At 41.1% G+C, this 26344-nt stretch overlaps 1 protein-coding gene across 1 annotated transcript; it reads right to left on the reverse strand.

Moving 5' to 3' along the window:
* Positions 1-266: 266 nt before the first annotated feature.
* Positions 267-25029, reverse strand: PTGES3 (prostaglandin E synthase 3). Its single transcript, XM_055328371.1, has 9 exons — positions 25021-25029; positions 22816-23804; positions 6515-6628; positions 6300-6369; positions 5484-5582; positions 4448-4537; positions 2343-2405; positions 1482-1506; positions 267-1173 (listed from the first exon to the last, which is right to left on the reverse strand). Exons 1-9 carry the CDS (start codon positions 25027-25029, stop codon positions 1154-1156), a joined length of 1479 nt encoding a protein of 492 aa, XP_055184346.1. The 3' UTR covers positions 267-1153.
* Positions 25030-26344: the final 1315 nt, after the last annotated feature.

The raw sequence follows: 26344 nt of genomic DNA on the forward strand, positions 1-26344 counted from the left end.
ACTGCCAAAATGCAGATGCTCAAAGATTTACAGGAGGACAACACATTTAGTTTTATTTCAATCAAATCACAACACTTTCTTTTCCAACTGCTGCAAAGTGCATCTACAATTTGCTATTACAGATCCACTTTTAAAAGGTTTCCTGACATTACAGCAAGCCTTTTTTTCCCAGAGGAATATTCCCAAATTCTTCCTCAAGTAAAAATAAAAAACTCCATTCCAGTAAATGGTAATACATGAATTACAGTAAACCAGACACTTAAAAGGACAGTCAAAAAGTCTTCCAACAGTTTATTAGAAAGAATGTAGACATTAAAAAAAAAAAATCCCCACTGTCATGAACATAAATTGAGGTTTTCAGCCTGGGACAAGCTGAATCAAAAAAATAAAAAATCCAATAGTGTATTAACATTTTTTCCACTCATTTGCCATACTGACAGTGCAAATACAATTTGGTCTAAATGTACAGACTCTCAAGCAACAATGTACAGCCTTTCTTCGTCCTCCATGCTAAGAGATGTAAAAGTTTAAGGGTCAAACAATACCAAATGTACAGGCTTCAAAAACCATCTAAGTTAGGGCATTCACTAGTTTTAGCTAAGATACATCTGGAACACTGACAAGTGATCACTTACAATAATGTGAAGTAAATCTTTTGAAAAATAAAACTTTAGTGGAATAATTCTGGAGGATATACCAGAGGAACAAGTTACCAGTTTAAGGTATCAACCAATTTGTTTCATCAGCCACTCTGAGTCCATGTGCTAAAATCTAAAATTTAGTTATCTTTCTTCTAAGCCAAGATCTTCCTATCATGTCAGTATCTATGTTATGAAGTAAAAGGAGACTGAGGTGAAATGTTTTTATTTACCACAACTGCTGTATCAATTGCCTAGGACCTCAACAGCATCATGGAAGTCTGGGAAAAGTTCATGCATAAGGTTATTGCCTTAGCTGACTTAAAATTGCCCCATACAATGGTACATATCAACCCTTAGTGAAGCCTTTAAAAAAACAAACAGGTTGAAAAATGGGTTAAAGGAGGCAAATACAGCATCTGCCTTTAGAGCTATCAATTCAGGAATTCTCTCAATTATGAAATCTTGCAAAGAAGTTACTTTTCTTTCTCAAAATCCGGTGATGACAACATTTCTTACTCCAGATCTGGCATTTCTGAAAGATTTAAAAAAGATCAGCATGAAGTATAAGGGAACAATCTATCAACTTCAAAGTTTTATTAAAAAAAAAAAAAAGGGCAGTCAACAATAGAATTAGTTTCCTAGGGAATGGTCTTTTTTGGGAATTGTCTTTTTAAATGTAAATTTCAAATCATTCAAATTTCTACTTTTTCTTATTAGAGGCCATGAAGAATTAATTTTTCTTGCAAGAATTGTAAAGAAGTTAACATCTCTATTTTGAGAGCTTGTGGTCTTTGATGTGAAATATCACTATGTAAATAGACTTATTACAAAGACACTTACTTTCATCATCACTGTCTTGTGAATCCTGCAGAAAGAAGAATTTCAAAAGTTACCAAGTTGATCAAACATTCCTCTACTAACTGAACAGTTTGCCTTAAAAAGCTGAAGCACCGTACTTTCACTAAAGTAATAAAGATATGTGGTTATATTAAGCTTATGAATATAATCACTGGACTTAACAGGTTTACTTAAGATGAAGAGACATAATCGCTGAGGATCTACCTTCCTGTAAGGTGTGTGCCTTTTGATGGGAATTGGTGCTCATCCCTTAAATTCCTGACTTATCTTGGTATAAAATGGTTTCTCTTTTCCCTTGGCATTCAATGAAAGAGGAAAACAGCTCACTGTGAAAACTACTGGACTGATACAAGACAAAATGAATTCCAATCCTAGCTATTGAGTTGTCTACATATTTTTCAAACTGTACCGAACAACTTTCTTGAAGATGTTAGCAGGATGCCAACAGGGGGAATGTTGAGAAAAGTGATCCAGTTTATCCTTAAAGATTCAGAAAGGTCCATCTACTTTATGGTTTCTGATCAATCCTGCTACAAAACCTGTTTAACTTAGTCAAGATAATCCCTAGGCTAATTCTTAATTGAATACGGCATATGATGTCTCCATGCAGTGATTCTCTTGAAATCTGGTCCTTTGAAGAATGGTCCATGGGACATCTATTCCCTAGTAGATACCTATCCCTTGAAAAATGAGCACATTTCAAAATTGCTTTTCCCTGTATTTCTTAGGAAAAAAACCCAACAAGAAGTGGCAAAAAAGCAATCCTGAATCTATATAAAACAACCTATAAATACATTGTTTCTTACTATTTAAGTAAACAGAGAAAAGAATTCATAGACTTACATCATCTGCTCCATCTACTTCTGGTAAATCTACATCCTCATCACCACCCATGTTGTTCATCATCTATTTGAAGTGTAAAAATTAGTTTTAAAAATGATGTTAAATTAAGCCCTAGTTATTAGAGGTTGCAAGCTGCAGAATACACCTTAAGTCTGTCATAGATTTCCACCAATAAAAAAAAAAGCAAAACAAATGTTAAGTACCTTCCTTGCTGGAAAAGGTAGATTTTTATAGGTAATTACATAAAATCCTGACAACTTGTAGGGAAGACTAAGTTCTCATTGAAGAAAAGTGAAGTTATTAAAATTTAAAATTTATCTAGCAGATATTTATCTATAATGCAGAAATTAAACACCGAAATCCTGAAGAGTGCTTACCTCTGCTGCCTAAGGAAAAGAATGGGATTCATTTGTAGTTGTAAAGCTTTGTATATCTTAAGCTAAGTGGCATGTGTATTATAAAGACCCTCAGGATGATTACATTGTATAAAAGGCCTGAATCCTAAATCAAAGACTGAACAGCAGTAACATGTTAAAAACAGAAAATAAACATAATTCTTGAAATAAAAGGTACATATACTATGGAGAATAATACCCTTGTGTATGTACTCTTGTATACTCACAAGATGTTGGGACTAACAACACAGCATACTTACATGAAATACTAACTATCTTTAATTTCTTTTCTTTCTTTTGTTTTTACTATCTTTAATTTCTGATCACAAATCAAGCAGTATATTGTTTAAAAAGATACAAAAAAAATCAAACTAAAATCAGATGGGGAGGGACTGCTCTCTTCAAGGACAACTTTTCTGTGTATTTTTTAAATTTTAAAATATTCGCATAATCATACATAACTTTATAAACAAAAAATTAAAAATTCAAATATCTATGCTTACCTGCACTTTAGAGTTAGAAGGGCCCTTTAAAAGCTACCTAATCCTCAAATTGCTCAGTATAAAAGTTCTGGGCAACCTGGTGTTGAATAATATGAATAACTAATAAAGAGTTTCCCTACAGTACTGTTGAACACTTCGGTTAAGTTTCTTTGAGCAGCAAAAATGCTCAAAATGTGCCAAACACAATGCTAGCTGTTGAGGATACAATGGCAATAGAGATAGAACAAACTGAATACATTCAAGAGGATGTAAAACAAAAAACAGAACAAAAGATAGCTGTTAATGTTATACTAGATGGAGACAGTAAGAGAAAACAGTGTTAAGCTGTGACATGCAGAGCTGGGTAAAATGGTGGCACCAATTACTACAGGTAAGGAATAGAAATAGCATAAAGAGAATCTTCCAATCTTCCCTTTCCTCTTTAAATTGAAATCAAGGTGCCAGAACCATGTGAGATGTTGAATAAGCAGTTGCATACATGACACTGGGAATTCATTCCTTTTAGCCCTTAATTTTCAAAGAAGGGATATAAACAAAACCTAGTCAATTAAAATTTCAAATAGCCATGAAATGGATCTCATCTTCAACTTACAACCTAATATTCTGTTTTTCTAATCAGGTTTACTGCAGTACATTTATTTCATAAGGCTTAGTCTACCTAAAGGGAGATCAATGATTTTTTCCCCCTTTGGCCATGCAATATGTATTTGGATGACATCTTGGAAAAAGAGGCTTACTTTAATCCTTTCCTTAATTTTGCGAACTAAAACATCCTTACACACCACTCATCATGCACATCTCACTACCATTTTTGTTTAAAGTTTATATTCATATTACATGGCTCTAAAATGCAAAGTAATTCATGCTCAAAAAAATCAGTTTCAATACTAGAATAACAACTGGCTGTAAAAACAAACAAACCAACACCCCACCCCCCAAAACTATTTTTTATATATTTGCATTGACAATATGGTTTATTTTTGTCTGTATACAATTTTAGAACTTACCACTAATTTTTAAAAGAATTATGAAAGAATGTTAAACTTTAGGATAAAATGATCATTGTTAAGATCTTACTTTGTTTTGCTGCAGAATGACCTTTAAAGTAAAAAAATAGGTCTTAAATACCACTAAGGTGCTTTAAAACCAAATTAAATTCACATAGAAATGTACTGAGAGGTGGTAAAATGCGCTTATAGGAACTTACCTCAGAGAAACGATCAAAATTAGACATGTCTTCATCTGAATCATCTTCCCAGTCTTTCCAATTATTGAAGTCCACACTAAGCCAATTAAGCTATAGATCGATACAAACATCTTATAATTAGGTTAACTTATACGTACAGGTATGTATGTATGTACCTTAAACAATATTTTTGGGACTGTAGGTTCATACTAATGAGGCATGGAATTAACAAAAAAGACAAAAAATTAACAAAAAAATAGATTACAAAAAAATCAGAATGAAGTAAAATGCAATTAATAGTCAAGATAGTTTCACAAAGCTTCTCTCACAGTTCTTAATCATAATTTAAAAAGGGGGGGAGGGACACCTGAATGGCCCAGTTAAGCCTCTGATTCTTTTTTTTTTTTTTTTAATTTTTATTTATTTATGATAGTCACACACAGAGAGGCAGAGACACAGGCAGAGGGAGAAGCAGGCTCCATGCACCCGGAGCCCAACGTGGGACTCGATCCTGGGTCTCCAGGATCGCGCCCTGGGCCAAAGGCAGGCACCAGACCGCTGCGCCACCCAGGGATCCCAGCCTCTGATTCTTGATTTTGGCTCAGGTCTTTATCTCAGGGTTGTGAGTTGAAGCCCCACACTGGGCTTCACACTGGGTATGGAGCCTACTTAAAAAATAAATATAGTAACAAAATTCATTGGTAGGAACTCTTCTCAGATACAACGGACTTTTTTTGTAGCACAAAATATGTTCCCATGTGATACATAAGTAACTAATAAAGCCTAAGAATGAATGAATGAATGAATGAATGCAGAAAGCCTAAGAAAAATCTGCCTCTTGAATTCAGCAAAAGATTCTGCATCAACTAGGGACTGACCTTATTCTGACCACATTTGGTTTTAAGTTAAAACTAATAAAACTCAAAGAAAGGAAAAACATATAGAACACAAGACTTTAATACCACTTAATTCTGAAACAAACATTTTATTCCTCATGCCAAATGTGTCTTTTATTACTTAAAAATGTTCAATTTTCCCTCCCAAAAAAGAAACATACCTTTGCCCTTTCTTTTGTTAACCTTGGCCATGACTGGCCAGATTCACCTTTTCGTAAACAACATAAAATTGATCTGTCCGTTCTTTTATGCTTGGAATCCTAAAAACGAAAACAAAAACAAAAGCATCATCACATCATTTATCTCTCCAGTATCACTGTAGAATAGAAAATAGCTGGTCATTCCTCAACTTTCCTTTCTAATTTCTTTCCCTACGTTTTCTCTAAACTTTAAAGAAACATCCCCTAGATTACTAAAAATTCAGTAGCTATGCAAATTGCAAAAAATAACTTTTCCCTCCCTGTACAAAGTGAATAAAACAAAAACCTTAAAGAAATTAACCAAATATAATACAATCATAGAATAATTTAAAGATTCTATAAAGTTAGATTAAGACAAACCTCAAGAATATTGCCCTAAGTCGAAACAGTGATAGCAAGAACAAAAAAAAGAGTATGCAGAGAGGCAGTTGCAGAGGGAAATATTGCAAAAATATAAATATGCCTAGTTAACCTCTGAACTTTTTTATTTTTTATATTTTATTTATTTATTCATGAGAGACACAGAAAGAGAGAGGCAGAGACACAGAGGGAGAAGCAGGTTCCACGCAGGGAGCCCGATGTGGGCCTCGATCCCAGGACTCCAGGATCATACCCTGGGCTGGAGGCAGCCACTCAACATTCAACCTGAGCCACTCAGGGGTCCCATAACCTCTGAACTATTAAGAAAAACAATTACTGCTTACTGCTAAAAAGAGTACTTGATGTATGCCCATTTCCTCACATATAAATTGGAATTAAAGCATCAAGACTACTTACATTTGGATCAATACAGTGAAAAAGATCAATTTCATTTAAATGTTTAAAATTATCACTTCCTCCAAGACAACTGTGTAAAAAAAAAAAAAAAAATGAGCCTCTTCAAAGAGATAAAGATTAGTATTAATTTCAGTAAAAACACAAAACAAGCTAGCCAAAGTTATTCAGTTGTCTGACACAAACTTATTACCCAATGATGTAAAATGGTAATTTACCTGAATGTAAGTTTGGATTTTTCAAAATTTACATTAACATCTTTACTGTCTTCAACACAAAATTCAATGAAGACGTAGTCCCTTCGATCGTACCACTTTGCAGAAGCAGGCTGCCTACAAAGAGATAAAATTAGACAAAGTTAAGCTGGAATTCATTAACTGAGTATTTACATAACCTCCAGAGTTTGGCATATAAGTAACGTTTCTCTACTCCACTAGAACACTGATTATTTTGAGGCAGATTATTTTATTTTAAGTAGGGGCTTGAACTGCCAACCCTGAGGATCAAGACTGAATCTGGTTTCAAAGACCCTGACACTTAACTGAGCCACCCAGGTGTCCCTTGAGGCAGTTAACTATAATTTCAAATGGAAACTACATCTTTACTCTTTAACAGCTGCATTCCAAGTTAAAACACAATGATACTGATTTCACAATAGGAAAGAATTAAAAAATGAAACAACATACAATAGGGTTAACCATTAGGTTGCCCTGTCAAAATTTATGTGCCATATACCTTTAGTCTTGCTCCTAAATGTCAATTTCATAGAATTTAAAAAAAAACAAAAAAAAACAAAAAACAAAACAAAAACACATCAGAACTAATCCACTGTCAACTGAAATTCAGAAACATTTCTACTTATAATGCCAGAACTAGGGAGAGGGTAGGGGAGATGATGGTAGAATTGACAGTGTTTTATTTTTTATTTTTTATTTTTTTTGACAGTGTTTTCAAAAAAGTTCTCATCTGTAGCTTATTTCTGACTATATCAGGCAACCATTTTCTGGGGACAAATTTTCCTAACTTTAATGACATTAAAGAATTAAGCTTTTTTACAGTCTTCTATTCTTCTACACATGTATCCAATAGATACTATACTGGAAAGAACCTGGACTATTATCTTTAAAAAAATCTTTTTCTAAAAAAAGGATTTTATTTATTCATGAGAGACAGAGAGAAGGCAGAGACATAGGGAGAGGGAGAAGCAGGCTCTTCACAGGGAGCCTGACATGGACTTGATCCCAACACTCTGGGATTACACCCTGAGCCAAAGGCAGACACTCAACTGCTAAACCACCCATAAGTACCTCACCCCCAATTCTTAACTTAAAAAAAAAAAATCGTTCCTTTACAGTGTTTCTCTTAAAAAGGTCTTTATTTATTTTCCAAATAAACAAGAAAGCAAGTGAGCAAGAGAGAGCAGGAGGGAGAGGCACAGAGGGAGAGGGAGGGAGAAGCAGACTCCCCCACTGAGCAGGAAGCCCAATGTGGGGGTCAATCCCAGGACCCCAGGATCATGACCTGAGCAAATGGCAGATGCTTAACTGACTGAGCCACCCAAGTGTCCCAAAACTGTTCTTTGTAATCTTTAGACAAATATCCTCATATGCATAAAAATTCCTAGTAAAATTCACACACATACACACCCGAACAGCATTTGCTCCATAGAATGAACCAGAAAGACAATGAGGGAAAGGAAGCAGAACCACATGATTTTCAATGTTCTGATGATAATGTAAAAGTTAAAGTTATAGGCTGGCTATACAGGAATTTTTATTATTTTTTGAACTCTTCGGTAATCCTCGAAGTTAAAAAACTTAATTATCGTATGTTCTAGCACTACACATAAGATAAACTCAAACGAAAGGAATTAGTTTGTTTCAAAGCTCTGAAATTCCCAACCCTAAGGAGTAGCAGTTTAAAGTCCCTATAAATAAATAAGTTGCAACCAAGTGCTCATCAGTGTTTTTACACAACTGTTAAACTTGAATAGTCATATTCCACTCTGGGATATTGATATCAGATCCAAAGGAGGTTAAAAACTATGGATGGCAGTTTTCAAAGTCTAAATACTAGCCAAGCAGCAAGAGTAAAGCTATTTCTTTAGGCATCTATCAATAAATTTAAAAAACAAATAGATTTTTACATGGATCTGAAGTCTAAGCAAACTTCTTTTGGACTAAGGAATCACTTTTAATGTCAGTATATTAATACGGCTAACAAACAAGTTAGGAGTTTTATGAATAGGTCACATTATTTTTAGCTCAATTCTTACCAAAATGGCACTCTCAATATGTGATTACCAAAATGGCACTCTCAATATGTGGAACCTGTTGGTCTTTAACAGAAAATATTTGCTAACAATGAAAACTTACTAGTTTTAGGTTCATAGATTTTTTAAATGTATTTTTTAAAGATTTTATTTTATTTTTCTATTAAGATTTTATTTATTCTTGACAAAAAAAGAAGGCAGAGACATAGGCAAAAGGAGAAGCAGGCTCCCCGCAGGGAGCCCGATGCAGAACTTGATTCCAGGACCCCCAGATTGCAACCTGATCCGATGACAGATGCTCAACCACTGAGCCACCTAGGTGCCCTGGTTCTTGATTTTCAAATTGAAGTGACCATATAATCCTATGTTTAAGAAGTGCTCGAGGGGATCCCTGGGTGACGCAGCGGTTTGGCGCCTGCCTTTGGCCCAGGGCGCGATCCTGGAGACCCGGGATCGAATCCCACATCGGGCTCCCGGTGCATGGAGCCTGCTTCTTCCTCTGCCTATGTCTCTGCCTCTCTCTCTGTGACTATCATAAGTAAAAATTAAAAAAAAAAAAAAAAAAAAAAAAGAAGTGCTCGAGAGGGCAGCCTGGGTGGCTCAGCGGTTTAACACCACCTTCAGCTTAGGGTGTGATCCTGGAGACCCGGGATCAAGTCCCACATCAGGCTCCCTGCATGAAGCCTGCTTCTGCTTCTGCCTGTGTCTCTACCCCTCTCTGTGTCTCTCATGAATAAATAAATAAAATCTTTAAAAAATAAAAAGTGCTCGTGATAACCTGAACAATGAATACCAAAAAACAAAAAAACAACAAAAAACAATGAATACCATGTGCTAAAATACTATTCCCTTTTTTTTTAAAGAATAGAAAAAAATTTTTAAAGATTTCATTTATTCATGAGAGACATACACAGAGAGACAGAGACACAGGCAGAGGGAGAAGCAGGCTCCATGCAGGGAGCCTGATGTGGGACTCGATCCCAGGACCTAGGATCACACCCTGAGCTGGAGGCAGACGCCAGCCTCTGAGCCACAACCTCTGAGCCACCCAGGCGTCCCTAAAATACTATTTGAACTAAAGGAACCAGGTTTCCTATAAAGAAATGGCTGACCTCAAGGCCTGAGGTGGGAAATACAGATGAGGTTGGGACATCTTGTGCAAATGCAGCTATTAAAAACTATGAGGTCAGGGGCAGCCCAGGTGGCTCAGCGGTTTAGTGCCTGCCTTCAGCCCAGGGCCTGATCCTGGAGACCCAGGATGAGTCCCACAGTCAGGCTCCCTGCATGGAGCCTGCTTCTCCCTCTGCCTGTGTCTTTGCCCCTTTCTCTGTGTGTCTCTCACGAGTGAAAAAAATCTTAAAAAGATTACTGAAACTTTGAAGATTTGAATATGGACAGGATATTAGATAATATGAAAAACACTGTTAAATTTTGGTAGGCATGAAAGGCACTACTTTTATGGGGGAAAAATCCACTGAAAATGAAAACTTAGGTATATGGAGTTTATTTTTGGAGTTTGCTTTAAAAGACTTCAGGGGGGCACCTGGATAGCTCAGTCTTAAGAGTCTGCCTTCAGCTCAGGTTATGATATCCCTAGGTCCTGGGATCGAGCCCCACCTCAGGCTTGCTGCTCACTAGGGAGTCTGCTTCTTCTCCCTCTACACCCTCGCCCATTTTCTCTCTCAAATAAATAAAAACCCTTATAAATAAATAAATGGCTTTAGCAGAGGCACCTGGGTGGCTCAGTTGGTTGAGCATTTGACTTCAGCTCAGGTCATGATATCCAGGTCCTGGGATCAAGTCCTGGGTCAGGCTCCACATTCATCAGGGAGTTGTCTTCTCCCCTCTCCACCCCAAGTCATGTGCTCAACTCCCCCTTTCTCAAAAAGGTGAAATCTTATAAAGTAAAAATAAAAGACTTCAGGAAAGAAAAAGGGGGCAGATAAAGCAATGTGGCAAAGGCCTGCGAAGCACTGAATCTGGATGACAGGTAGGTGGGGAATTATGTTGATTATACCTTCTTTTTTTCATTATACTTTAATTTTTTTTTTTTTTTATGATAGTCAGAGAGAGAGAGAGGCAGAGACACAGGCAGAGGGAGAAGCAGGCTCCATGCACCGGGAGCCCGATGTGGGATTCGATCCCGGGTCTCCAGGATCGCGCCCTGGGCCAAAGGCAGGCGCCAAACCGCTGCACCACCCAGGGATCCCTTTTTTTCATTATACTTTTAAAAAAAAAGTTACTAATGGATTCTGGCAGAGAATACTTCCTTCCTTTGGTGTAACCCAGTCTAATTTTGAAATTGTGTTTTACTTGATTAATGAAAGGATTCTATCCCAAATATATTTTACAAATGGTAACTCTGGTAAATGTTTTTGTAGCCAAATTTAACATAATCTGAAGATTATGTTTACCTTGTAAAAGTTGCATATTAAAAGCCTACTACTGTGGGGCAGCCCGGGTGGCTCAGCGGTTTAGTGCCGCCTTTGGTCCAGGGCCTGGTCCTGGAGACCCGGGATCCCACGTCGGGCTCCCTGAATAGAGCCTGCTTCTCCGCCTCTCTGTGTCTCTCATGAATAAATAAATAAAATCTTAAAAAAAAAAAAAAGCCTACTGTAATAGTGAAAGAGCACACTAATGGTGACATGGTTATTACTACAGCTACATAAAAACCCAACTATCATATTTGCTCTTCAGTTTGTTCATACTGAGAACTTTGGAACCAGAGAATCTTTTTCCTTTTCTCAAATTCAAATGAAGTTATCTAGAATTAGATCATTATTATGGGCTGAACTGTATCTTCTACAAATTCATATGTTGAAATTCTAAACCCCCCAGACTTCACAATGTGAATGTATCTGGACAGAAGATATTTATTTTTAAAGACTATTTGAGAGAGAGAGAGAACCCTCTCTCTCTCTCTCAAGAGAACCAAGCAGGGGGAGATGCAGAGGGAGAAGCAGGCTTCCTGTTGAGCAGGGTGCCTGACACAAGACTTGATCCCAGGGTTCTGGGATCATGACCCAAGCCAAAGGCAGATGCTTGTGACTGAGCCACCCAAGCATCCCGGAAAGAGAATCTTTGAAAATGAAGTCTTATGGTGGGCCATAATCCAACATAACTGATAACCTTACAAAAGACAAGGACACGGGGATCCCCGGGTGGCTTAGCCGTTGAGTGTCTGCCTTCGGCTCAGGGCGTGATTCTGGAGTCCCAGGATCGAGTCCCACATCGGGCTCCCTGCATGGAGCCTGCTTCTCCCTCTGCCTGTGTCTTTCTGTGTGTCTCATGAATAAAAAAAAAAAAAAAAAAAGACAAGGACACAGAGAAAAGACCCCATGAAGACACGGGAGAAGAGGGCCATCTACAAGCCAAGGAAAAAGGCCTCAGAAGAAACCAATAGTGCTGACACCTTGATCTCAGACTAACACCCTCCAGAATTGTGAGGAAATAAATTTCTATTGTTAAGTCACCCCATCTCTGGTACTTTGTTAAGGCAGCTCTAGCAAGCTATTACAATCATTTTCCAAATAACAAAATTAAATGATCTAAACCAGGGTTTGGTGCAGAAGCCAAAAATGTTTTTTATATTTGTAAGGCATTGTAAAAATGAGCATTTGAGACAGATATTTGTGGCTTGCAAAGCTTAATGTTTATTAGGAAGTCCTGATCTAAACTATCAAAAATACAAGAGGGGACCCTATAACTTAACCCTAAACTGGTAATAAACTCATATATCCACTCATCTGGAAGAGTAATCAATTGTTTGTGAAATCATGCTTGTCTTCTGAGGATCATGTTTCTTTTTTTATTAACCAAAAGAGAAGCTGGTTTAGCTTTAACTCCAGCTCCTAAATTATATTTAATTTGTTTCCAGCCTTATACTAACATTGGCAAAATTCATAACCACTGTGCAAGTCAGTCAGTTCACTCTAATAGTATATACCTACAGATGTAAATGAAAAAATTTTACCTCCGCATATGCTATATAAATAATCCAATACTTAAAACAAAATTGAAAACCCCCACAGTGGGATATTCTGTGCTCTCCCGACAGAACTTCCAAGTTCAACATTAGGCCCAGATCTATTCAAGCAACTAAATTTTGCAGAACCTAAAATTCGCTATAGTTTTGACTAAAACTTCTTAGTTTGTCTTAAAAGGACAGAGGGGGTACCATTATTTGTTCCCAAATACCATTTTTAATATGTTAGAATCTGGTAAGTTTTAATTCAAATTCGTAGATAACTACAAGTACCTCTCACCTTAAAAAGTAGATTAACCCCCCAAAAAATATGCATCAGTGCAACGGTCTGAATTCATCCCCTAAAACATGTATGTTGAAATCCCAATGCCCAGTGTGATAATAATAGAAGGTAAGACCTTTGGGAGGTGCTTAGGTCATGAGGGTAGAGCCTTCCTGAATAAAAAGCCAGGAAGTGGGCTCTAATACTAGATGACCCTGCTGCTGTCTTGATCTTGGGACCTCCAGCTTCCAAAATAGTAAGACAATAAATTTTTGCTGTTTATAAACTAACCAGTCTGTGATATTTTGTTACAGCAGTCCAAACAGACTAGACCACCAGCAAAGCTAAATGGAAAAAATTTGCTAAAGAAAACTTCTCAAATATTGTAATTCTATGTGCAAGTCATACTGAATTATAACAGACCATTAAAAAACCTCAAGCCTTTTGTGAACTGGAAGAACAGACATACATAACTTGGGGTAAGTTCACAATGCTGAAAGTTGAAAACCAAGTTAAGGCTAGATCAACAGATGCCCCTGGAGACAATGGAAACGAATTTGGTTTATTCTTTAACTGGGTAGTTAAAAATAAACAAGCGCACACACACTAATGGCAGCCATCATCCCTTTAGAGCTTTGGAAATTTTTTTTTTTTAAGATTTTATTTTATTCATGAGACACACACAGAGAGGCAGAGACACAGGCAGAGGGAGAAGCAGGCTCCATGCAGAGAGCCCTATGTGGGACTCGATCCCAGGACCCCAGGGTCACACCCTGGGCCGAATGTGGCGCTAAACCGCTGAGCCACCCAGGCTGCCCAAACTTTGGAAATCTTGAGAGAAGAAAATTTCCACATAGAATTCTTTTTTTTTTTTTTAAGATTTATTTATGATAGATGGGGGGGGGGGGGGAGAGAGAGAGAGAGGGAGGGAGGGAGGGAGGGAGGGGCGCGGAGACACAGGAGGAGGGAGAAGCAGGCTCCATGCACCGGGAGCCCGATGTGGGACTCAATCCTGGGTCTCCACGATCGCGTCCTGGGCCGAAGGCAGGCGCGAAACCGCTGCACCCAGGGATCCCCTCCACATAGAATTCTATATCTTATGACCTGTTTCTCTACCATTAACACTGTAGTCAAAACTCCAACATCTTTATTTCTTCTCTCTCAGAATTTACAATGTCCAGAATTTTTATAAGCAGGTACTGCAGACCATCACACATAGCAAATATGAAAAGTATTAAGCCTGTACATCAGAATTTAGTGAAACAGGGGCACCTAAGTGGCTCAGTTGGTTGAATGTCTTTGGCTCAGGTCATGATTTCAGGGTCCCCTGAGCTCTGCACTGGGTGTGTGTGTGTGTGTGTGTGTGTGTGTGTGTGTGTGTCCCCTGCTCAGCAGGGAGTCTGCTTCTCCCTTTGCCCCTCTTCCACCAAGTGCAATGGCAGGGCCCACATTCTCTCAACTAAATAAATAAGATCCTTACATAAAAAGTTTCTAGAGCGCCTGACTGGCTCAGTTGGTTAACTATCTGCCTTTGGCTTGGGTCATGATCCCAGGGACCTGGAATCAAGCCCAGCACCGGGCTCCCTGCTCAGTGGGGAGTCTGCTTCTCCCTCTCCCCCTGTTCATGTTCTCTCTCTCCCCCCGCCAAAAAGTTTCTATCATATGCAAAGGTGATAGATCATTAGTACTGGACTCCTTACTTTAAATCATTGGGAAATAATTTGGATATTATCATTTGGTCACAAGATACAGGCTCTTTGGGGGCATCCTCAGCCCCTTCTTCCTGCTCTATCTTTCGCTCTCAAATAAATAAAATCTCTCTTTTTAAAAAAGATTTATTTATTCATGACAGACACACACACACACACACACACACACACACACACACACACACAGGCAGAGACACAAGCATAGGGAAAAGCAGGCTCTCCACAGGGAACCTGATGTGGAACTCCATCCCGGGACTCTGGGATCACACCCTGAGCAAAAGGCAGAGACTCAACCAGTGTGCCACCCAGGCACCCCTAAATAAAATCTTTAAAAGTAAATACAGGGGATCCCTGGGTGGATCAGCGGTTTAGCGCTGCCTTCAGCTCAGGGCAAGATCCTGGAGACCCGGGATGGAGTCCCACGTCAGGCTCCCTGAATGGAGCCTGCTTCTGTCTCTGCATACTCCACCCCCCCGCCGCCATGAATAAATAAATCTTAAAAAAAGAAGTAAATACATAAGGGGTCACAAATAAGTCAAACGAACTTTGAGGGTATATATGGATTTGGCGATACTTCCCCCCCCCCCAGATTTCCCAAAATAAAGCATAGCCTCAATTAACAAAATATAAAATCAGGTATTTAATTTATAGATGGTTCTCATCAACTTTATCTTTCAACACTGACCACCTACATTCTACAGAAGATATAGTTGAATTTGGTTGAAATGTGATATAGCAGAATAACAGAGTAATAGTAAAAAACAACAACAACAACAACAACAAAAAAACCCTTAGGCCCAACCCTCACTATCAAGCACTTCATGTAGCCAATCCTAGCAGATAAAATACATTTTAGAGCTTGAATGTTATTCAATAAACAAATATTTATTAAACATGGGGTTAGGAATTGTTCTGGAGATAGAGCAGTCAACAAAACAAAACTTACATTCAAGTTAAATGTAGTCCAAAAATATTCTCCTAAGAAATATTGGGGGAGGGGGGTAAAGGGATCAGGTCCATTACTAACTACAGTTTATCTTAATGTGTACATAGGTAACACATCACAACACTCTCAAACAAAACAAAACAATAACTTTCTCTGGTTATTCGTATAGCTGAGCTTTGAATATGAGAGTTAAGGGCACCAACCCCTTAACAAAGTTGAAAATCCAAGCATAATTTAGGACTCCCCTAAAACTTTACTAATAGCCTACTGTTGACCAGACTCTTATCCAAATGTAAACAATAAACACATACTTTGTATATTATATGTTATACACTGTATATTCTTCCACTGAAACTAGAGGAAAAAGGGCAGCCCCAGTGGCGCAGCTGTTTAGCGTCCCCTGCAGCCCGGGGCATGATCCTGGAGACCTGGGATTGAGTCCCACGTTGGGTCGGGTTCCCTGCATGGAGCCTGCTTCTCCCTCTGCCTGTGTCTCTGCCTCTCTCTCTCTGTGCCTCTATGAATAAATAAAAAGAGAGAAAGAGAGAAAGAGAGAAAGAGAGAAAGAGAGAAAGAGAGAAAGAAAGAAAGAAAGAAAGAAAGAAAGAAAGAAAGAAGAGAGAGAGAGAAAGAAAGAAAGAAAGAAAGAAGAGAGAGAGAGAGAGAGAGAGAGAGAAAGAAAGAAAGAAAGAAAGAAAGAAAGAAAGAAAGAAAGAAAGAAAGAAAGAAAGAAAGAAAAGTCCCAATGTGGGACTCCATCCCAGGATCATAACCAGAGGTGAAGGTGGATACTCAACCACTGAGCCACCCAGGTGTCCCAATGAGTTTCCTTTCAAGTTAACTCTTAATGGAGCACCATTATTTTTCTGAATTACAGGATCACTTTGAATTCTAAGATAAAACAATAGAAATCAGAAGACTAGCTTTTTACTAAAGCTTAACAACCTAGTATTTTCTAGGTTTAGAAGTAAACATTTCTATTTAATAGGAAGCTTCTTAAACACTAGATTCGATGATCTCTTTTACATCTCAGAGTATCTTTAAACATCATAAAAGATTATAAAAGAAAAATCATTAAACCCAAGGAAAAAATCAGCAATAAAGAGGTTATAAAATTCAGAATTACTGATTTTTTTAAAACTAAGTTTGTCAAATAGTCTATTATTTACAAAAGGGAATCAAGACACAGGTAAATCTTTTTTAGTTTGTACTAAATGAGGAATGATATGAAACATGAAATTCTGCTATTAGAAAGGAAAAAAGTAGTTCCTTTTTTTTAATTTTTTTTTAATTTTTATTTATTTATGATAGTCACACACACACAGAGAGAGAGAGGCAGAGACACAGGCAGAGGGAGAAGCAGGCTCCATGCACCGGGAGCCCGACGTGGGATTCGATCCCGGATCTCCAGGATCGCGCCCTGGGCCAAAGGCAGGCACTAAACCGCTGCGCCACCCAGGGATCCCAGTAGTTCCTTTTTGGACTGGGCTTTTGACTGCACATAGATTGAGCAGTGAAAAGCCCTGTCCACAAATGTCTAAAAATCCAACACTCTTTCTTTTTTTAAAGATTTTATTTATTCATGAGATACAGAGAGAGAGGGAGAGAGAGGCAGAGACACAGGCAGAGGGAGAAACAGGCTCCATGCAAGGAGGCCGTGGGGACTCGATCCCCAGACTCCAGAATCTCGCCCTGGGCAGAAGGCAGGTGCTAAACTGCTGAGCCACCCAGGGATCTCCAATCCAACACTCTCTTATGCACATATTCTTTCTTCAAACAAAACCCAAGATATGCTTCTCATACTTTCAGAGTATCTGTATGTCAGTTGTACTACCATGTAAAACTTTCTAGATAGGTGATCTGAATACACATGCTGACCCAGCTGCTTCCAAATTATTTGCCAAGGTGCATCAGGGCACCACAAGAAAGATATTTTAAATTTGAGAAAAATTTAGTGATACTCAACCTCAGTTCAGACACCAGGTGGTTCAGTTTTAAAGCAGACTGCACCACATCCCTCTCCATTAACCTTCATTTCTCCAAAGTTAGAATTTTGGTGGTTGCTGTGATTTAGAGGGAAAAAAGGGGGGGAGGGGAGAAAGGGACCCATAAAAAAAAAAAAAAAACAGTAGGGAACAGAAATTGAGATAGACATATCTAATCTGAATTCAAGTTATAAGAAGTTACACAGTGCCCAAAGGGCATTCATATTCCGTAACTGTGGTTATTAAAAACAAAACAACAACAAAAAAAACCTTTTTCTTTCAATTTTTGTGTATTTGCTTTTCAAAGACTACTAGGTTGTTCGGATAAATTACTTAAGTTGCTTTGACCTAACTACCTAACAAACAGAACTGCTAGGTTACTTCTTTTGGCCAGCAACACCATAAAAAAAAAAAATAAAAAAATAAAAAAATAAACAAACCCAGAAACAACAAAAAAACCTACTAAGACAAAAAAGGGTAAACCAAGAACATTTGTGAACCTCTGTGTTATTAATTCCTTTATTTGGTAATTCCTACTCTAAACGTAAAAGTGAAAGCTGTTCTTAAAGATGGTATTTCTCCCAAGACTTAGCGCCTTTCTTCCAAGCAACTCCAACCTTCCTACACTCCCACTTTTGTGCATTCTTTTAAATATCTCCAAAGCAGATACAGTAATTTTTCTTCAGACAAATAAGACTCAAAAAAAAAAAAAAAAAAAAACAAATAAGACTTCAAACAAGGTCAACGTTCTCATCACCTCCAGTAGAGACAAATTTCAGAGCCTCTGGACTCCATTATCGTATGTCAAGAAGTGGCACAGGTTTTAACAGAAACAGTTTACATAATAAGACAGAACTACAGAGACATAGTTATTTCTTTGGAAATAAAAGAATCACTGGGAAATTATTCTTCCTTTCTGTAAAGTGGAAAAAATAACCTTTCTGTCAGAAATCCTGAGTTCCAATTCTATCTAGGACAACTCCTTATACTAATTAGCACTGTGTGAACTAGTATTTATGGAACTTAAATATATACTAAAAATTTTAAGAACACCTGTCTGTGACTTAGAGCCTTCCGTACACAAAGATAATTAAAATGCTGAGCTGGAAAGGACCCTGACAAATACTTTTTTAATAAAAAAGTATGACAACATGTGAAGATCAGCTACTGTACAGAAAATGCACTACAGCACATTATGGCTTTGGAATACAATATGGGGAAGAACATACTACTGCTCAAGGTAATGTGTAAAGTAATTGGCATCTTCCTGAAAAACCATAAGTTCAAAGGTGTCCTAGGGAAACAGAGAAGTCAACCTCAATTTAAAATCATTGTCAATCTACACAGCAGAAAATAAAGTTTACTACAACACATATTGTTTTTTTATGATAGTCACAGAGAGAGAGAGAGAGAGAGAGAGAGAGAGAGAGAGAGAGAGAGAGAGAGGCAGATACATAGGCAGAGGGAGAAGCAGGCTCCATGCACCGGGAGCCCGACGTGGGATTCGATCCCGGGTCTCCAGGATCGCGCCCTGGGCCAAAAGCAGGCGCTAAACCGCTGCGCCACCCAGGGATCCCCATATTGTATTTCTGTAACAGAATACACTAGGATCAACAATTTCCCATTTAGGAACTCAGAAAAAATATCTTAAGAATTTATGGGATGCCTGGGTGGCTCAACGATTGGGCGGCTGCCTTCGGGCTCAGGTCATAATCCTGGGATCCAGGATTGAGTCCCCCACAGGGCTCCTGCGAAGAGCGTGCTTCTCCCTCTGCCTAGGTCTCCGCCTCTCTCATGAATAAATAAATCTTAAAAAAAAAACAAAAACAAACTTTAAAAGCTAAACTGGTTCTAAACAGTCCGTATTACAAGAGTATTTTTCCTTGAAAAATGACATCCCTATCACTCAGGACTCCAAAATGATACAGCTTCAAGAAGACTGTGAAACAGAAAATACAATTAAACATGTGTATCTTAAGTAACAGTATATACTTGCCTGCACTGAACTGATTTGTCACTTCCAGTTTCAACTGCTTTCTAGTTAAAGTCTAACTAAGCATAGAAAAAAAAGAAGAAAATCCAGTTGCCAGGTTACAATGGTTCGGAAATCAACACTGAAAAAAAGCCATCCTCAGTTACTCTTAACTTCCAGAAATTAACCATATACCTTATGCTCATTATTATATTTTGGAGGCTAAAGAGTGATGATTTTATTTTGGGGGGCTCAATTCTACAAAGCTGTTGGTAAAGTATTAAAGATTTTAATCAATGTTTGAGATAATCACAGCACGTTTCTGGACAACTTAATTCAAGTACAAGACAACCCAAATAATGACTTCAAATAGCCCCAAACTAAACAAAACAGGGGCGTCTGGCTGGCTCAGTCAGAGTATGGGACTCCTGACCTCCAGGTCATGATGGTGTAGAGATTACTAAGAACAACAAAAAAACCCAACAAAAACTTAACAACTTTTCCTTTAAAAAACAAAACTTTGGGATCCCTTGGTGGCTCAGTGGTTAAGTGCCTGCCTTCAGCTCAGGGCATGATTCTGGAGTCCCAGGATAGAGTCCCCCATCAGGCTCCCTGCATGGAGCCTGCTTCTCTCTCTGCCTCTGTCTCTGCCTGTGTCTCTCATGAATAAAAATCTTAAACAAAACAAAAAACGTTTTTACTTTGTATCTATTTTTCATGAGTCTAAATTGGAATGAGAATCAACTACAATGACTAAATTTAAAAAAGCAAGGAAACTAGCACACCCCCCTACACCTTTGAAGGTGACAAGTCCTAAACCAGTCTCCTCCAAAGAGGTTAAAAGAGTGAGAGATTTTTTATGTAAACTATTAAACAAAACTTTAAAAACTTGGGGCAGCCCTGGTGGCTCAGTGGTTTAGCGCCGCCTTCGGCCCAGGGTGTGATCCTGGAGACCCAGGATCGAGTCCCACTTTGGGCTCCCTGCACAGAGCCTGCTTCTCCCTCTGCCTGTGTCTCTGCCCTTCTCTTTCTGTGTGTCTCTCATGAATAAATAAAATCTTTAAAAAAAAAATAAATTAAAAAAAACTTTAAAAACTTGATTCTAAGAAATGTTCTAGAAAAACCACCACTAAACAGTACTCAAATGAGAAAAAAACAGACCTTAAAAACCCTTAAAATATCCAAGCATGAATGTCTCTCTCCACCTTAAAATAAGTTTTACAGCAGGCTCAATCAGAAGAGCATGCAACTCTGATTTCGGGCTCCTGAGTTAGTGCCCCATGCTGAGGATAAAGATTACTTAAACAAACATAAATTAAAAATAAATAAAAATAAGAACTAGAATGTTCGTAGCAAGCATCAACAAAATGAACCCTTATCGGCCAGATCCTTCTGGGGACTAAAAGACCTACTAAAGTTTTTTTCCAACTGAAATAACGGATTCATAATATTCATCTTGTAAACTTATTCAAGTCATTAGTTCAAGAAGATCCCCTAAATAACTTGCAAGATGGCATTTATTTTAAAGAGATTTATCTAGTCTCTTCAAAACACACGTTGAAAGTAGCATTCTTGTAACTTAGACTGCTTTTTTTGGTTTATTATTAACACTTTTCACCTGAGTTTTTTTTTAAGATGTTATTTATTTATTCATGAGACAGAGACAGAGAGAGAGGCACAGAGACACAGGCAGAGGGAGAAGCAGGCTCCATGCAGGGAGCGGGACATGGGACTCGATCCCGAGTCTCCAGGATCACACCCCGGGCTGAAGGCGGCGCTAAACCGCTGAGCCACCGGGACTGCCGCTTCATCTGAGTTTTTAATCTATTTACCTAACAACTCTTATCTTTATTTAATGTGCCCTACCAAAAGTATATTTCAAGTCATTTAAAGCTCGGTATTTCTTAGTGAAAAAATACTTTATTTGGCTACATTAGTCTATTAACAGTTGGTAGCTTCTCAAAGAATTTATTCTCGACTCATGGAATTTCAAAGTATAAAAGGCATTTTAAGACTGACAATCCTGGGGGGGGGGGAGACAATCCTGCTAACGTTATTTGGAACAGATATTGCAAAGGGAAAAACAAAAGCTACCTCACATAGATCGAAATATTTTGTTAGACAGCACGGGGGAAGGGGGAATCCTAATATTCTGGTAGTTCCCTCTTACATGGTATTACTGTGTTCTTGAGGCTTGCTCTCCATCAACCAGCTGCAGTGTATCCTTTACTAATCCATTTAGAGGTCCAGCACAACATACTCACCATTAGTATCATTTTATTAAGTAAACCTTTGAGAGTGTTACTTTTCACAGGAATTAAAGTTGTTACCCTTCAACTACTCCATACATGTATAAACTTTTAGGGAGCATGTAGTACCAAAAAAACCTATAAAACCGAAGGTTCTCCCATCTGCAAAGAGAAAGCTTTTCCTAAGACTGTAAGGCCTGGAAACGGGAGTGCCAAAAACTTTCGTTCGTCTAAAAATCACTAAGCTTCGCTTTTTACCACAAACTAAAATTGCCCAGAAAACCAAAAACAAAAAACCAAAAAAAAAAAAAAAAAAAAAAAAACTGTCTACCCAACGTAAACAAATTTAAGCTCTTAAAAACAAGAGGGCAATCACGTACCTATTTCACCTTTAATTAAAACAGGATCGTGAAACCTCACCTCCAGTCTAACGCTGAACACAGAAAACGTCCCCAAGGATCTTTCGATTCGACACGTGCGAACTACCTGCTCAAGGCTAACTCCTCGCGACCACGGGCAAGGCTGGGTCTTGGCAACCTTCGCTCTTGGCAAAAGCTTGGAGTTGGGAGGCCTGGGAAGACCCGTTCCCAAGAAATCACGAGAGAGCGGGGGAAGTTGTGATGACGTTGTGACCTCCCCGCAGTGGCCAAGCAGTACCTGTCGCTCGCGGCGGAAGGCCGCGTGCTGCTCTGCGAGGAGCGCCGCCGGCCTTCGGGGAGCGCCCCCCGCAGGTGCACCTGGCCCGGGGCCCGGGCCCGGCGCCGGAGCCACAGAAGCGGACTGCCCCAGCCGAGCGGTCTCCAGGAGGCTCCGCACCGCCCACAGCTCCCGGGGGCTGAGGCCTACCGCTAAGTTGAGGAGTGAGAGCAACCGGGGCCGGCAAGCGAGGAAAAGTGGGGCTTCCGGCGCGGGGAAGCCGAGGGCCGGTCCGAGGCGGGGAAAGAGGACATCTGGAGGTAAAATGTCCTCCGCCCGCCAACGGTAACCGGAACAAGGATACCAGACCTCCCACCGCAAGAGCGAACGCCCGCCGCGGCGGCGGGGAGAAGGCCGAGGGGGCCCAGGGCGGGGGAGGGGAGGGGAGGGCGGCCTCGGCCTCCCCGCGGGGCGACCTTCCCCCGGCCGGCCGGCGCACTCACATCGTGAACGGGGCGGGGGGCCGGGCGAGCGGGTGGGCGGGCCTCTCCGGCGGCAGCTGCCGGGCAGTCGACTCTCCTCCGGTGGCGACTCGGCGCTTTCTTCCCGGTCGCGGCCTCTCCTCGCTTCCCTCAGGCGACGGCGGGCTCGACCCGGGTCCCCAGAATGCACTGCGCGGAGAGAGCGGCTCCTCCGGTCGCGGAGAAGAGGAAAGTGTAGGAATCGGGGCGCGAGGACGGAGGATGAACGTGCGTGCGTGCGAGCGAGGGGTGGTGAGGCCGGGCGGCGGCTGGTGACGCAGCAAAATGCCCGGGCCCTGCCGCCGCGCGTGCGCACTCTTTGTTTTCGGGCTCCTGCGCGGTTTTCTAGAGATATCTACGGAAAGGGCGGGGCCTCCCAGCTCCTTCGCGAGCCTTCCCGGCGCTGGCCCCGCCCCGCGCCGGCTCCGTCCCGCCCGGCTCGTTCCCGCCTCTGCTCCCGCGCTCCCCCCTCGCCGTAGGAAGCCGTTGGCGGCCAACCGCTCGGCCGCGCGCCCGGGCGCCGTCCCCGAGACCCGGCTGTGCTGGCGGCGGGAGGAAGGCCGAAGCGGAGGGCCCTGCTTCCCCTGGACGGAGCGAGCTGGTCCCCGGAGGCACGGAAGGCCCGGGCCGGGGGTGCCGCGGGCAAGGCCGGCCCCGGGACGGTCGGAGAGCCTCTCGAGGGGCGCTGCGAGTTCGAGGTGTTCGGCGGAGGAGGGACGTCTGGCCCTGGGGCGGGCACGTGCCCTCGCTCCGAGACCGCTCGTGCCGGCGGGGGCGGGCGGCCTCCCCGCGCGTCGTGGAGCGGGTTCCGCGCTCGAGCTCAGCCGTTGCTCGTGGAACTGCCCCTTTGTCCCTTGGACCTGGTTGGGCCCTGATGAGGGGTAGGAACCCGGGGAATGAAAGCAGTCCTGCGTCCCCCCGAGAGGGGCCCCGAACGGCGCAGCAAGGGGAACAAAGGGAGCCCGGGCGTCCTAAGACGTTTGGGGGAAGTACCGGCTTCACAGCGTTAAGGACCCGGGGATTCGTGCTGTGCAAGGCGGTGCCGGGAACCGCAGACCGTGGGCACCACGCGCAAATCTTCGTTTCAAAGGGGTGCCAGGCCCCAGCTTTACGATACTATGATTTTCAGGAACCTACTGCCTGTTGGGGAGAGCAAAATACACCCAAGATCGAGTGCTCTAACGGAGGCCCAAAAAGTAATGGGAGCATAAAAGGAGGAGAGGCCCATATTGACTGGAAGGATTAGCACAGGCCTTGTAAAAAAAAAAAAAAAAGAAATAATAATAATCCCAAACATGGAAATAAAGCAAGGAGTCGAGGGATGACCTTTCACTTCATACTGGGACTTGGTTTAACCTGCCTCCCCAAGGATTGTTCTCTAGGCGAAGGTGCCTATATTTGACTTCGCTACTTTTAAAAATATTTTGAGAAAGCGCTCGAGGGGGGTCGTGTTGAGGCAGAGGGAGAAGCAAACTCCCTGCTGAGCTGGGAGCCTGACACCTGGCTCTGTCCCAGGACCCTGGGATCATGACCTGAGCGGAAGGCAGCCGCATCACTGAACCACCCAGGTGCTCTGGACTTCCCTGTTTATAATCTGATTAAACCTCAAAATTTGGGGGATCCCTGGGTGGCGCAGCAGTTTGGCGCCTGCCTTTGGCCCAGGGCGCGATCCTGGAGACCCGGGATCGAGTCCCACGTCGGGCTCCTGGTGCATGGAGCCTGCTTCTCCCTCTGCCTGTGTCTCTGCCTCTCTCTCTCTCTCACTGTGTGTGTGACTATCATAAATAAATAAAAATTAAAAAAAAAAAAGAAACCTCAAAGTTTATGAGTGATAAAAAAGCTAACCCTGAAGTTACGTGTTTGTGTGTGTGTGTGTGTGTGTGTGTGTGTTTTAAGATTTTATTTATTCATGAGAGACACAGAAGTAGAGACACAGGCGGAGGGAGAAGCAGGCTCCATGCAGGGAGCCCGGCTTGGGACTCGATTCCGAGTCTCTAGGATCACGCCCTGGGCTGAAGGCGGCACTAAACCGCTGAGCCATCCGGGCTGCCCCAAAGTTACGGTTTTATTGCTCTGTATAATACTCACCAGTTTTGTTTAACCTGCAACCTCGTTCTCTTTTCATTTTTTTTTTGGGGGGGGGGGCTGGCTTTTTAAGTGCTCCTGTAACCAGCTTTATCATCTTACTAGTGCCATCAATGCGGTAAATAAATGTTTGGCTCCTGTTAATTCTATATTTGTAGGAGAAGGGGATCCCTGGGTGGCGCAGAGGTTTAGCGCCTGCCTTTGGCTCAGGGCGCGATCCTGGAGACCCGGGATTGAATCCCACGTCGGGCTCCCGGTGCATGGAGCCTGCTTCTCCCTCTGCTTATGTCTCTGCCTCTCCCTCTCTCTCTGTGTGTGTGTGACTATCATAAATAAATAAAAATTTTTAAAAAATGCTTTATATTTGTAGGAGAAGTATGTGTTTTTTTCGGGGGGGGATTACGTTTTTAAATTTTTAAAAAGACTCTTGACAGTCTCAGAGGTGACAGCAGGAATGAGTGGGAGGAGTACATTTCAGGCAGGAATCTTGAAGGTGAAGATCTAGGTCAGGGTTTGGCCGACTTTCTGTAAAGGGTGAAATAAAGTTACAAGGTCTTTGTTGCACCTTTTGAACTCTGTTATTGTAGCATGAAATCAACCATAGAACGTGACCTCAGGGTGGGTCCTGGGATCAAGCCCTGTTTCAGCTCTGCTTGAGATTCTCTCTCCCTCTCTCTCTGCCCCTCCCATGGCTCTTGAGCTCTCCCCGCCCCCTCTAAAAATAATCTTAAAAAAAAAATTAGGGGCCCCTGGGGGGCCCAATTGCTTAAGTGTCTGCCTCGGCTCAGGTTGTGATCCCAGGGTCCTGGGATAGAGCCCCGAGTTGGGCTCCCTGCTCAGCTGGGAGCTCCTTCTCCCTCTCCTCCCTGCTCCTGCTCTCTCTCAAATAAAATCTTGGGACATCTGAGTGGCTCAGCGGTTGGGCGCGCCTTCGGCTCAGGATATGATCACGGGGTCGGGGGGATGGAGTCCCGCGTCGGGCTCCCTGCATGGAGCCTGCTTCTCCCTCTGCCTGTGTCTCTGCCTCTCTCTCTCTCTCTGTGACTATCATAAACAATAAAAAAATAAAAATTTAAAAAAACAAAATTAAAAATTGATAGTATCCCAAATTTAGTCTGCGGGCTATAGTTTGCCACTCCCCTAACCTGGGATAGCCCAGAGTGTGGGGAATAATTCAAGACAAGGTTTAGAAGTAGATCACAACCAAGAAATGGTGGTACTGAGATTCCGGTTAATTGCTCTCAATTTATTTCTCTGACAATGGAAAGGTGTTGAAGGTTTTTTTTTTTTTTTTTTTTTTTTGGAGAGGAGTAACACTCTTGTGTTCTAGATAGATTAATTTGGTAACATATGATGAAGTGAAAATGGAAGAACTGAATTGAAGATAGCATTTAAAAGACTGCAGCCTCAAATAGCTGGCAATTTC

This window comes from Nyctereutes procyonoides, unplaced genomic scaffold (assembly GCF_905146905.1).
Source record: "Nyctereutes procyonoides isolate TBG_1078 unplaced genomic scaffold, NYPRO_anot_genome, whole genome shotgun sequence".
NCBI lineage: Eukaryota > Metazoa > Chordata > Mammalia > Carnivora > Canidae > Nyctereutes > Nyctereutes procyonoides.

Bases quoted from the DNA above. Each gene is read 5' to 3' on its own strand.
- PTGES3 (XM_055328371.1), bottom strand. The intron at 6,629-22,815 runs GTGAGTGCGCCG...ATCTCTTTGTAG, and splicing joins CCCCCCGCCCCGTTCACGAT to GCAGCCTGCTTCTGCAAAGT. The intron at 4,538-5,483 runs GTATGTTTCTTT...ATCGATCTATAG, and splicing joins TAACAAAAGAAAGGGCAAAG to CTTAATTGGCTTAGTGTGGA.